Source organism: Anas platyrhynchos, chromosome 2 (genome assembly GCF_047663525.1).
Source record: "Anas platyrhynchos isolate ZD024472 breed Pekin duck chromosome 2, IASCAAS_PekinDuck_T2T, whole genome shotgun sequence".
Taxonomy (NCBI): Eukaryota; Metazoa; Chordata; class Aves; order Anseriformes; family Anatidae; genus Anas; species Anas platyrhynchos.
This window is the reverse complement of record NC_092588.1, coordinates 124,696,151-124,710,679: the sequence shown is the minus strand read 5'-3', so window position 1 is coordinate 124,710,679 and position 14,529 is coordinate 124,696,151. Positions and strand designations below refer to the sequence as shown.

General features: G+C 37.0%; 1 protein-coding gene across 2 annotated transcripts in view; it reads right to left on the bottom strand.

Moving 5' to 3' along the window:
• SKAP2 (src kinase associated phosphoprotein 2) overlaps positions 1 to 14,529 on the bottom strand; it is a 116,937-nt gene that overhangs the window by 14,401 nt on the left and 88,007 nt on the right. For both annotated transcript variants that reach the window (XM_027450966.3, XM_021274203.4), the window contains one exon: positions 4,895 to 4,963. In XM_027450966.3, coding sequence (XP_027306767.2) covers positions 4,895 to 4,963 — 69 coding nt within the window. The remainder of the gene's footprint in view (positions 1 to 4,894; positions 4,964 to 14,529) is intronic.

Here is a 14,529-nt window from a genome sequence, read left to right as displayed (position 1 = left end):
TCAGAGTACCTCTTTTGGTTCAGCATTGATCACAGTTCCCAGCCCCATCTCATAAAAGATAATATAAGCCCATGTAAGAAAGAACTAAAGAGCTACTTCGGTATATTCCAGCCTTTCAAATCTTTCAGCAATAGTCTTATTGATTTGGGTTTTAAATACATTAATCAGTACTTTCACTTCTTCAGAGTTGCACTAAAATGAGTCATGATTTTTCACATTGATATTTATCACCCTGAGATCTCTTCTTGCATTTTACACGCCTGAAGTAACTCCTCGTAACACTAATGGGAGTTGCACAGGGAACATCAGCAACAGAAGAGAACCCACATTGAGCAACATACATCTCTCCCTACATGCTCATCATGAGCATTTCATTAAGCCATGAAGTGGGAAAGTGACTCAACTAATAACATGGCGACATTGGAAAAGATGCATTTTTAAATAAGCTTATTGCTACACTGAAAACGTTGCCCAAAGACTAACCATGGCTTAGTTAGTCAGAAGTGAAATGAAATTAAGACCAGGAGTTGTTCATATCAAAGTCACATTTCTCTGAAAAACGTTTCTTGGAGCAACTGGTATATACCACGGGAAGAGAAAGGGGAATAAAGGGGTGAGAGGGTAAGGAAAGAAGTGCCAGTGTGAGTTTGTGACCAGCTATGCTGATCTTCAAACAAGTGTTAATTCCAAAGGGGAAATCTCTTCTAATACCCATCAGCACGAGTTCCTCTAAATTCTCTAAGCAACTACACAGGCATAAACACCAAGCGTAAATACAACTTCAAAGTCTACACATCTAAAGGACAAAACACTTCATAAAATGATTCACAGTGCTTCACAAACACAGAGATACTACAACAACAACAACAAAAAAGCTGCAAAAAACTCTGTGAAACACAAGCCCATTCTTTCTTGCTTCAGCCATTCTTTTGGTTAGAGATGACCCTGCCAAATCTAATTTGATTGCATTTGAAGAACGGTTAAATAAAACCTGGAACCTGTATGAAGAAATTAGGTACATGTATAGTAATTAAATTATGTGGACCTTCATAAACAAATGAGATACATGAAAACAGCTGGTAGATTTAGCTGCAAGAACTTATGTGCCAATTAGAGTTCAAATGCAAAAGGCATTGACTTGTTGGAATTACTTCGTCACAATCATACTTTATTCCCATGCACTGTGAAATGTTTTGTGCCTTAAAAAAATATCATGGCATAATTGCTAAACAAAAGTCTGTTGTATTTGGAAGGCATGGTCACGTAGAGCACAAATGTGAACAAGATATGACAAAACAGAATTATTTTTAAAACGTGGAGTAGACGGTACAAGGCAGTTTGTTTTTACCTACCCATTGCTTTTCGTATTAGCAACCACAAGAAATGGCTGAGAGGGATCTTGGATAGGTTGTTTCTCCAGGAAATAGTTCTTTCATTCCTGGACAGTTATCTGGATGAACAACTACCCAACAGTTTCCAAAACTCTTCTACAAAGAATTCCTCAGGGTTTTCTTCTGCCATCTCTGTTTTTCCAGTAACAGTAATAGGAACAACAGACACTTTTGTCCAATATCCCGATGAAAACACTTCAGAGTTTATTTGACAGATCAAACAGCAATGGCTGCCAGCCTTCCTGATGGTAGGCTCAGACTGCTTATTTGACTGAAAAATACTGGCATCTAACAATGCAGGCATGAAGAAAGAAAGGTGAACAGTTCAGGTAACAATCTGACAATTATATCTCTCAAGCACAGACTTCAAATGTTGTAAATTGTTTAAAACTTAAGAATGCCAATGGATTACTCAAGGAAAAACAAAGCTGTAAGAACATTCTAACAGCCTCAATAGACAGAAGAAAAAAATGGAAAAACAGATTAAGAGTCCATATTTTATGAGGTTTCAAGTGTGCTGTCCCACTGTAGCCTAAGCCAATTTAACAGCAGGTTGTCCCTTTCCTGCCTCCTCCCTCGTGCCAATTTTGGCACTTGCCATTTCTGAGCACAAACTTGGCAGAAAAACTACACTGACCAAAACAAAATCTGGAACTACGACCTAAGCATGGAAATGCACCACTGAAAAATTAGAATGAATACAGCTGTGCCTGACTTTCATTGATCTTCCATTTCAACAGTGATGGCATCCAAATTAACAAACTGTGCTACGGTAGTGACTTATAGCTACCAGTTCCACACTACCTGCTTGCAGCTTGCTTGTGAATGAAGGAACACATAGGTACATTTTCATTTCACTCCTGTGGTTCAGTGCCCCATGTCTTAATGCGATCATTAAGCAGCTTGCAGTTCTGACTCACATTCCTTAACTTTTGATCAGATTCTTCAAAAAGTTAATAGCATCATATTCAACAGTTACTAGTCATGGTCTGGGCTGTTTTATGCTATTTAACATTTGAAAGAGGTGAACTGGAAAATTATTACATACTACTGTGTTCTTTTTTGGCATTGATGTGCTTAACATTTACCATACTGAAAGCTTAGAGATGGGGAGACAGGTAAAGTTTAAAATTAATGCTACCAAAAGGGCTCTGCCTCATACAAGCACTCTTCAATGCAAACTCAGTGTTGATCTCAATGCTCAGATGAGATGTACCCAGTTAATGAAAAAAATTGCTTATTCTGATGATGTCCTAAACTGCAAAGAGTGCCTGTAACTACTTATTTGCCCTTTTTCCCATAAACTAGAAGAAAATATAAAATAAGGGCTAAATAATGGTAGAATATTTATTTGGACTTGACCATCAGTCTATCCCAATCTGTTCAGTATAATCTTTCTGATTTCCTTTCTCCTGTTGTTCCTTACTTACATAGGCATTTACCCTAAAGCAGCACAGAACATGATGCTGACTGAAATAGTCAGCCTCAATGCTATAGCAGTAGCAAAAAAGACACGGTAAGTCCTATTGTATAACTGAAACTCTTATATGCTTTGGTATTTTTAAATAATTATGCCACTAGCAATTAATGTAAAAGCTATCCAGCAGCAACAGTCAACAATCAAGACTGGAAGGTTAACAGAATTGAAGTCTGAACGTTATTTGAAGTACACATGGGTTAGGACAAGAAAGGAGTAAAAAATAAGAGGGGTTTTGTACTTGTTAGGCTGAGCTCACAGACAATTTGCAAAATATTTTCTGCGAATGTATGTGCTGTTTGTATGGAAAAAACAAGAAATATTCTTAAATCAGATTAGATATTTATGATGTGATGCCAATCATAGATACTTACGTCAACTCAGCCCTAAAAGTCTAACAAATTTTCAGTGTTAACTGTTTTAATATCAGTAAAATTATTGCTTGAAATTAATTCAATACTGGGGGAGAAGAGTTATTGTGCAGGAAATTACTACAAACGCTAGCAAGACAGACAAAGCTCTTCTCATGGCAGTTGAAACTTTTCAAAAATGAAGGTGCAAAGGTTTGGAATTCTTAAAACTATGATCATTGAAAACTTCAAGATAATATATTAGTGAAAAAAATCCTGTCAGCTTTGTAATTGGATTGACCCCATGCTCGATTATGACAACACACTCTTATAATTACGGTAATGTCTAAATGAGTATTAAATGCTAAGGCTGTAATGAGTCATACTGTCTTACACATGTTTTTAGCAAAGCACAATGCTAACAGCATTTGATGACTTGGCTCTTGTTTCCTTTCCAAGAAAAGCAACCCAAAACTCTTTGCAGCAACCTGTTCCTGCTTTCCTGTACAGGTCAGGAAATCAGGCCTCTGTTTCCTCTCCACATGTTGCAACAGGAAGAACACTGCAGAGCTACTTCCTAAAGGAACTCTTTTTGCCCACCCTTTCCTTGACAGCCCTGAAAGAATGATGTGTATTATGTACGATGGGGGAAGGTGAGCCAGATTGCATGTCAATGCAGGTCACGGTTACAATGCAGCAGATCTCAAAAAGGTGTAAGGTCTGATAAGAAGCAAGTCTTCCCTACTTGCTGTGTCAAATCACCACTAGTTTATCTAAAGGTCTGTGCCCTTGAAGCACATATATATCTTGTTTTTAAGCATAACTGGAAATACATTTCTGTCAAGAAAAGTTGTCTGGTCATGTGACTGGACATGGTGTGTGCAGTTATTTTTCCAGTCCCAGAGATAATTAGCACAAGGGCAGTTTGCCAAGCTAAAGCTGAGAGAATATCCTTCACAGCCTTTCTGGGCATTTGTGTCCTTTTCCAATTTTTATGCTGCTGTCACTGGACTCTGGCATTTCTTAGCCAATTCATTTGCTTTCTGTGGTAATCATATGCAATGAAGATATGCATGGCCAACATTTAAACAGGCTGCAGATCAATTAGTGGTCTTAAGTTTATCTGATTTTTATCAAAGAAGACAGAGCTTTGGGTCGATTGTCAGAGCCTGTGTCAAGTTGACCTTTTCAGAGACGTCTACATTGCCAGTCCCTTGGGCAACTTGTTGTCCCCTGTTAGTCTCTGAATGGCAGAAGTCTGTTCTGCTCAAGCACAAAGTATACACAGATGTCTATATTACATTCTTATAGGTTTGACAGCAACTGCATGTTGTATCTATAAACTGTCCTTTAGCAGTGACACTTCCTCAATGATGATAAGCTAATTTATGCAACTAAATCTCCTTTGTGCAGAAATGAAAGCTAATTGAGTCATTACAAAGTAATTCAGGAAGGAATACCTTGTATAAATTGGTTTACTTTATAAATCCTTCTCAAGTGGTTTTCATGCATCCTAAGTGGTGCTAAGCAGTTTTGCTGCCATCAAATACCCAGGTGAAAAAGACAGCTTTAGAGAGCTACAAAAACATTATTTTAAAACAGCAAAGGGAAGAGGGAAGAAAATGAAGGTAAAAAGAAAGTACATATGCAAAATAGAAAAGAAAGATTTTAATTACCTGAAACAGTGGTAACTTTCTCCTGGCTCCATTTTCTTGGCACTTCAGCCTTTGGAGAAGCACTTTCTTCTGCAAAACACATAACTGCAAATGAAATTCTGAAGGGATACCTCAGCTGACAGGAATTACAGCCCACATCAGTCTGAAAGCCACACTCTACACATTTCCAGATCATAAGCCCTGTTTACTATTTTGCATTTGTACAGAAGTTGGAGCGTTGTTATTTCTGTGGTTTCCCCACCCACCCAAACACTCCAAAAGCTTTCTTTCGAAATCTCAGTTGTGAACATCTGTTTCCCTTTGCACTCTGCTCTGAATACGGTAATATAGAGCTGCAGCTCTGCTGTTGTTCAGTCATTCCAAAACAATTAGAATGAGGGTCCTCTTCTGCTATGTACATTTCTTGCCAGGATCAAGACAAGCAGACTCAGGAGTGAAAATATACTGAGCCCATACAAGAATTCAGAAGTTCTACACAGGCGTATGCAGAGAAGGAAGAGGTTATCTTATCTTTAGCACCATCACTGAGATGCACATGAGCTAGTCACCTGCATGATGGGAACGCAGCCACCACAGATGCCACACATTCAGTGCTCCCGCTGACTGAGGCTGACCATGGTTTTAGCCAAACCAGACTGTATCAAATAACGTAGCGCAAGTTTAGAAGAAAAGAGAAAGCCTGGTAGAGATCAGCTCTAAAGCATGCTTTCTGGCTAGCAGGCTTGGAACACTCCAAAATCCCCATAGGCGATTTCGTAAGATGCGCTCCATACTCCTCATCCCATACAGACGGGGAATTCTCTCATCCCCATACCCTCACACAAGTAAATTCACACTCAGTCAGCACAGGGACACAAGATCTGCTCTGCACAAGTCAGTCAACAATTTGTTGAGGCAAAATATGAACAAACTATGAGCTCTTTTTAAATTGTATTCTTTCTTTAGGGACATAAAAAAGTAGAAACATATTTACCTTGGCCCTTACAGTAAACTACAACTGAAAAAGATGCTTCACTGAATGAAGAAATAGTATATTAATAAGCCCACTTCGCAATCGAGAATTGGACTTTTAATACATTTGAATTAGCAGGTGTTGCTACTCATCACATCTCATACTGATATTCACGCTTCTTTTTAAGGCACGTGTTTCAGCAGCTTATTTTAATAGTTTGTTAATGATAGACAAGAGGTAAAGAACTCACAGCTTTTTAAAATGTTCCTTATTGTGCTACTTCTATGTAATTTGCCTATCTACTTTGACAAAGAGTGAATTTTATATCAACAGTTCAAAGGATTGTTAGCCTTGTAAAAATTTAATCTACCCGCAAGACTGTTCCTGCAAACATTAAAGCAGATGTTTAAAGCACAAGAATAGACCTGTTGAAATAAGTATGCATAATTGTTTGCTAACCTATATACGCAGTCATACAAATATTACAGTTACATCATGAGATTCACTGTACAAAGAGCTTTGAACTTCTGCCCTACTAAGACACAGAGTTTTTGCCATCTGGAAAAAAAAAAAAAAACGCACGCACACATACGCACAATAGAAGTGGGATAATCTGAAGCTGCAGTACAACACAAAACACTCCAAACTGTTTACTGCATTTAAATGTATTCCCCAACTTGGCACACCACTTGTGGCATATTTCCAAGTACACTCATTTGTTTGTTTTAAGCACTTAGAATTGGAGTATAAATGGCAAAAATACATCCCTATGTGCTGTCCGGAGCACTAGGAGGCACTGTCATTCTATGGCTCCCATACCACAATTACACCACTCACAGGTATTATGATCCCAGTGCCAGTCATATTTTCTGGGATGCTCCCTTTTCCCACAAAGTTTCACCCAACACGGTATCATACATTGATTAAAATAAATGCTGGTCTTACACATTAACAAATTCTTAGACCCATATCAATTTCTGTGTTGAATGTAATGTGGATTTTAACTCTATCACTGTCATGGTCATCAGACTAACAAACTGAGAAATGGCTTAAGTAGAGGTCAATTCAACTGAAGAAAAAACAGCTGAAGAGGTTTGAAAAGATTTTTATAAGATACAGTTGCATATATATAAATTGCACTGTGGTTTCACACAAACAGTACATATGCATTCCTCTTCCTAAAAAACGTACTTAATAACAAGAGTTTGCCATAACTATATTTGAAGACACGAAAATGTCTGAACCATAGTTCTTTGAAAACTAAAGAGGTCCCAAATTCAAACAAAGGCTGTCAACATTAGCACACCAGTTTGGATCCCAACCATCCCCACTTAAAACACTTTGCTTCACACTACAGAGTTGTCAAAGAGAGGAAAAACTAGATACCCTTCAAGTGCAACTAGACTGGAAGAGGCACTCCAGAACCGCACTGAACACAGTCCAACTGCTAATGGGCATTCAGTCTGAGTCAGACTAAAATGACTCCATAGGAAAAATTTTCTGAAACATGCAAGAGCAGACATTAGGTCTTCAACGCAAACCTGTACTTTACAAACTGGTTGCAAATGGTCCACACTACTTGCTAATGTAATCATACAGTGCAGTAGATGCAATAAGTTTGGGTTACAGTGGCAAAAATAGTGGGTTTTGGTATTATGTCCTGAAGTAATGACTAAATGTGGGTGATGTCCTTTAAATACAGTAGTCTCAATTACCCAGGGACTTACAGCTGTGCTCAGATCTGGCATACTGAAGTTTATCTTGCAATATGGAATAGAGTCAAAAGAAGTAGAATTTAAAAAACACAGCAGAAGTCTTGCAGTATTATTAAGATACCACATAAAAGGAGTCAAGCAGACCTTTAAAATTATCTGGCACAGAGTTTCTCTTCTTCGCACCATTGCTGCCACTGCAGTAAGAAAATAATCTTTTCTACCTTCTCATTATGTCAAAACGAGAGTAATCAACATTAATCAAACTAGAACTTTTCCAGAGCTGCATGCAGATCCAAAGAACAAACATCTGGTCCTTAAGGCACATGTTCCATACTCAGAGACCCTAATGGCAACCAACTCCAAAATTCTTGCAGTGACAATGCAACAAGGAACTCATTATATTTATTAAGTTGTTGGGTTTTTTTAGTTAGTCCCTGAAAGATGTTCAAAATAAATTATTTATTTTGCAGTCTGAAGAAAGAACAGAAAAATAAACAGAGAATCATAGATGATTCTATCATCCACATGATTTTAAAAGAGAACAATGAACACTACACTAGCTGAGTTTTTGACATGAATCAATAGATTTTTCTTCCAATTTCTTTTTCTTAAAAGGGAAAAAAATATCATACCACTTGCATATAAAATGGATTAGAGCTTGGCTCAAGCACTGCATTCCAACACTGGAATGTGGTATCTCCATAATAAATATGCATAAACTTAGCAGTTTCCTCTACCAACACACTCCTTAACCATCTTCGTATACTAGACACTAATTTAATGACATTATTAAATGGTTTTCTACTGTGTTCTAATCTCTGAGACAGACATTGCCATTGCACAGCATTAGTTTATACCTTGGATAATCCCAGCATGTGGGTTAATATATCCTATTCAACACTGTAATAACAGTAAACAAAAACAGCTCAGCTATGCAGCAAAATCTACCAAACCACACAGATGGTTATAAGGTTTTCATTGTGTGGTTTCCATAGCAATCATATTGCAAATCTGGAAGCTTCTTGCAAATAAGCAGCTTGTATTTACATGCCTCTCGGCTGCAGCACAGAACTCTACAACATGTGAAGTTGTTATTCCAATCACATATTGTTATAAAAATCACTGGAAGATGTTTTGATCAGTTAAGATAAAAACCACTGCAATGAAGTAATTGTTCATCAGTTTCATAATGATACAAGCAATCATATGCTTGTAATGTGCATTAATATGTCTTCATGTGAAATCTCACTGTGATGTCAAAAGGTTATAAACACATAAACAGGTCTTGTAAGACAATCCCTCCCCCCCAAAAAAAATTGTATTATTAAATAGTCCATTTTAAAGACCATAGTGCCCTTACTATTGTACTCAGCAGGGATGAGAGATGCATGCAAACACAAAAAGTGTGTACAATGAAGAACTCTGCTGCCACTGAACAGCACACCTCTCTGTATTACTCTGCTTAAGAAAAAGAAACAATGGCTTATTAACACCAAGAGTATTACTCCTCCCCCCCCCCACTGCTTTTTTCCCTACCAAATAATCTCTCTGTACAAATGTAAACAAGAAATTTCAAACATGAATAAATGCTTACTGTGGGTAAGAGTTGAGACCTTTTGTCTCCCAGATTTATAATTTTATGAATTGACTTAACCCCGTAACAGATGGATTATTATTCTAATAAGAAACATAAATCAATCCAGCTATGTAATTTTGAAAAACAGTGAGAACTAGCTTCTTACAGACAAGACTATTGACAAGGAACATTTAAACAATTCCAAACAAGTAACAATAAGGACACAAAATTTAAGTACATAAAATCCTTTTTTTATAATATGGCCAAACTGACACATTCTGCTAGCATTAGTTGTGAGGGCTAAAGACCATCTGGGGTCAAAGGAATAAGAATTAACACCCTGTTCTGTGCAGGGCCAGCATGCTGCCTCACTTAGCATTCCAGAGGACGATGCTCCCCAGCCTCAAGAGCTGAAGGCATCTGCAGTATTCCCGCTGTATGCACACTTGTACATACACTAGCTGATTTCCTTGAGAATTACTGTGTATTTTTTTCCAATTGCACTTCTTAACTTTAAAAGGTGCTCTTGTATACTCAAGTAGCCACAGTGCAGGACCTTGGGTGCAGCAAGGAGAGGACAACAGACAGCTTTGTTATAATAAATAACAATACATCTTCATCTGACTGTATTAGGGTACTTGGTTTGGGGATGAAAATGCCTCCAGGAGGGTGACAGAAGTGGGAAACAAGCTGGTTGCTATTTAGAGGAGACTCTAAACCTAAAAATTTCTTGGTGTGAGAGAAGAGATGACAGTTCTTACATTAACCCTACTTCTATGGATCAGATAGTTACCAATGGCTCACAGCGAAGCCATATTCCTGCATGACAAGCTTGAGTGAAAACGTTGATTCCCACAGCAGCAAAGATGGAGACAGAAATGGGCTACACAGACACAGGTTAAACACTGGGACTGTAGAGGAGGTGACATGAAAGTGGAAGTGGAAGCAGAAGTTGTATCTGAGGAAATCTTCACCACTGTGCTCAGAAATATCATGGGAAACAGCCAATATGGAATAGTATTCAAACAGAAAACCGAAAGAGATCTCCACATGCTGAACGATATAAAAATACATTTTAAATAAAAGCATTATGAGTACTGAGATGCTTTAGTTTCAATTGAGGACAGAACCCACGCCAATTTCCAGCCCTAATTCCTTTCAACACATGTGATCCAAGACTGATTCCAGAACAGATGCAAAAGGTTTCATTCAAATACACTACCAGATAAACTGGACAGGCCTCTAACTGATTCTTTTTGTGCAAGTTTTAATCAGTTCTTTGAAAATGATTGTTATTTAAATTCCAGAGTTGGCAAGGTTGAGTACATGCACCACTCTGTCTGTACTACCAGTAGGCAGTAACAGAACTTTGTCATTACAACTAACGTTGTACTGTCCCCATAATGGCCTTGAATAAATACCACTGGCTGTGTAAGGTGAAGATAGATTCATGAACTTATTTGGGATAGAAGAGACCTCTGGAAATTGCTAAGTCCGACACCCTGCCCCAACTCTGAAATCTGAATCAAGTTTCTATGAGACATTTGACTTCTTTTGGTACTCCATAACACTGTCTGAAAATCTAAGCTCTTCAGCTGCAGTTTATATGGATCTGTGTATTTTGATGTCTCATGTATGATACAGTTGAAGCTAATGACTTTACAGAACACAACTATTTTGTCCAGACTTTGCTAAGACACCAGATGTAAATTTTACTGACTTCCTTGAGGAATCTGGCTTTTTTTTTTTTTCCCTGTTGCACTTCTTGTATCTTAAAAAGGTGCTCTTGTATGCTACTGTTACTCACAAAGTAGACTTTGTAATCAACTATCTCCAGATAAATGCTGGAGAAAAAGACAGTGAGAAGGAGAGGATGTGATACTGGAGTCCCAGAATATCACTTTTAGATTTTCTGCAAACAATTCTCTCTCTTTAAACAACCTTCCTGAGACACCACTCAATGAACCTAAGCATATGTTATGGTTTGGCTTAATCAAAACCAAAAAGCAGATACAATTTCTTCCTAACAAAAGCATTTTGGAGTCATAACATTTGCTACACTAAAGAGTTAAATAAACCAAAAAAATCAAAGTCCCAGTAGGGACAAACACAAAGTACACTTTAGGTTACAATTCCTTAGTCTGCTGTAGAAAAATGCTGTTTGAATCATATAACTATTGCCATGAAGAATACTCACAGAGTGTAGTAGTAGATAGAAATAATCAAATTGGACAATCTGGGGGAGGGACATGTTTCTAAATACATGTGAAAAAGACACTGAATTTCTGCAATATTATCTTATACGTACCCATTAATATGAAACATACTATGGCAACAGATTATAAAAATATGTTCATAGAAGCAGGGAGATACTATATCATTACTCACTGCCCTATTGAAAAGAAAAATTCTAGTAGAAAATATTTACTATGATGTTTTAGGGTAAAAAGTGTGAAGATTAAGTAATAAAAAAACACATCTCTCTCTTTGGAGGAAAAGCAGTTGCTCTCACACAAGAGAAAAAAAAAATGAGCGTTATTGGCAAGGTCATCTACAGTTGCTGCATAACGCAGTGTTAAATCTTATTTTTGTCTCAACACAAGCAGTTGGATCTTCTCACTCTACTGTAATTTTACAAATTTTTCAGGAAATGTGGGAGCATGCTTTGCTTAACTTACCTTCCCTACTTGTTGAGACCTGAATATGTGGGATTGCCTTCTCTCTGTCTTATTCTCTTTCCTTTCTTCAGTACCAAGTGCCCCAGTTCCCTTGCTTTCCTGTCTGCGCCCCATTCTGCAGTCACAACCAATTTGTATAAAGATTATATCCTCTTCAGAGCCCATAAATGTTGTTCCTTTGCCAAATGCAAAGGTTGTTGGTTAGTATGAGAGCTGCAGTTTCAAGGGCTTCACAAGGCCCTTCAGGCTTTAAGAGCAAAGTATCACAATGGGAGGAAAAACATGCTCAGTCACCTGAATGACAGAACAGAATATACTCATTAGGACAAGTGAACAATCCACAGAGATACAGGCAATTCCTGGGTTTAATTATGAATATATTAAGATTTCATGAACTCAGCTTCCTGCTTGGAGTGCCTGCTTGAAGCTCCCCTTGCAAATAAGCAACCTTCAGTCATGTTCTGAGTGACAGCTAAATCAACATAGTTGTTCAGTTCCTAGCAAAAAATAACTTAAAATCTCAACTAAAAAAGATAACAAATTCACATTCTCTACATTATCTTTTTCTTCTTAGGCTGATATAGATGCAGAAGAATTAGCAGTTTGCCTGTTTAAGGCTATAAAAGAAGAAATAAAATTAGTTTGGCTGACAGAATTAGGAGGAATAGAAGTATGTAAAATCTCAGCTACACCAATAGCAACCTTGGCAGTAGAGGAGGTAGAAAGAAGCAGGAAAAGCAAGAGCATATACTAGGAAAGGCCATGTAGAATATCTGATTTTGGAATAGTAAAATTTCTTTGACAAAATGATCTAATTATTATTAATAAAATTCAATACAAATATGCCAAAGTGCAATGTGCACTGCATAGAAATAAGGGATGAGTTTTGCACTGACCTTTTTATTTTCTCATGAAGAAAGACCTGATAATAGTAATTCTTCTCAAGAGAAAAGATAAAGGTCATCACAAGCAAGTTCAATCGTGGATATACACACAATAATTATAATGAAGAATAAAAGAAATTACACAGAGCCACTTCCAGAAAGTCATTCATTTTTTCCCTGTCTTTATGTTCACAGCTACTATACGTTTACAATTAAATTCATTATTTCAGAAATTTGTTTTCAGAAATCAAGCCTCTTAGAATTTTCTCATCCTATATGCTAAGTGAACTGGTCAGAATATATTAAACTCAGAAAACAAAAACATATTTGATGAACAAACAAGGTTTCATAAGTGACTTCAGAACAGATCCTTACAAATTCGTTAATTTGGATTTGGCACTTTTTAAAATGTTATCTCTACTTTTTGATCAAGAGATTATATAACTTGCATACCTGAGCAGAAGGACCTTTGAAGGTAAGGTTTCACAACAGCTTCCAACAAAAGCAGTTTTGGCTCCACTTCTAAAAAAAAAATGTTCCTAGAGCCTCAAATTTGGCCCACAAAATCCAGGCAATAGGCATCTTACCTAAATCCATACTTAAACATTAGAAGATAGTATAAAGTATTTTAAGATACTGCTTTTAGTAGGCCTCAACACCATAAAGGAAAGCTTCTGGTGCCTAATGTTTCTACAGGTTCATCTGGTTATTTAGCTAATTAACAACAACAACAACAAAAAACCTCCCTCCTCTATCCTCCTCTCTCTCCCCCAAAAAAGTAGTTGCAACTACTGGACAGGATGTAAATTCATACCTCAAAGGAACAAAACAAGTAATGTAGTTGAAGTTGATTCCATGGTTGTCTTGTAGGTTCACAGGAATGTGCACTAGCGACTGCTTGCCTAAATATGTGTGCATGCACACAAGACTGTTCGTATATATAAACACTATAAAGATTTATGTGAATTCACTGTAACTAAATTAATTTTGTTTGTCCTCTTAACCTGTAATGGCTCTTAGTTATATAAATAGTTTAAGCGTTCAACATGACATTTTATAAACCTTATCAATAAGATGTTTTGCTAAAGTAAATGTGGTGGCTATTAAAATCTACATAGAAAATATAAATAGTTCTCTACGTAAATACATCTAGCAATCAAATATTCAACTAGCTAACCTATACTGTATAACTCTGTACTGCGGTGTTATTTGACAAGCATGTACAGGAGTTATATTTCTCAGGCTTAAATTTATATGATATAGAGAAAAAAGTCTTTAATGTCAAGTAAAGTTTCCTGTACTCGTTGATCTGCAGCAAGATTTAAACCTAAAAGCCATTTCTGAAAACTACATATCCCTAATAGTGACAAATGTGACTTGACATAATATTTACATACATAGAATCATAACGAAAGCATCTTGTTTAAACCACATAATATCCTTTAATAATCCTCAGGGTTGAAGTATTCAAATTTATAGTCTGATTCCAGAAATGATTTTACTGAAAAAAAGGACAGAAGACAAGGCATTTCAGCATACTTCGCTGTAGTGAAAGGAAACACAATACAGTTGTTGGCATGTTTCCACAAGAGAAGTCTGGCTCCCAGATGCTTCTCTTGTGACTCCTTTAAAAATGTTCTACCAAGACATTTTTGCATTCTCTGTGTTGATCATTAACGGCACGTTGACAAAAAATAAAAAATCAGCAGCTTTCACCCTTTTGGTGCTTTCATGAAAAGTAACAAACACACACCACTGACTCTTTTCACACTGTTCATGGCTCATGCCACCAAATTCAATTACGCCAACTGCACTAATTTTTTTTTACAT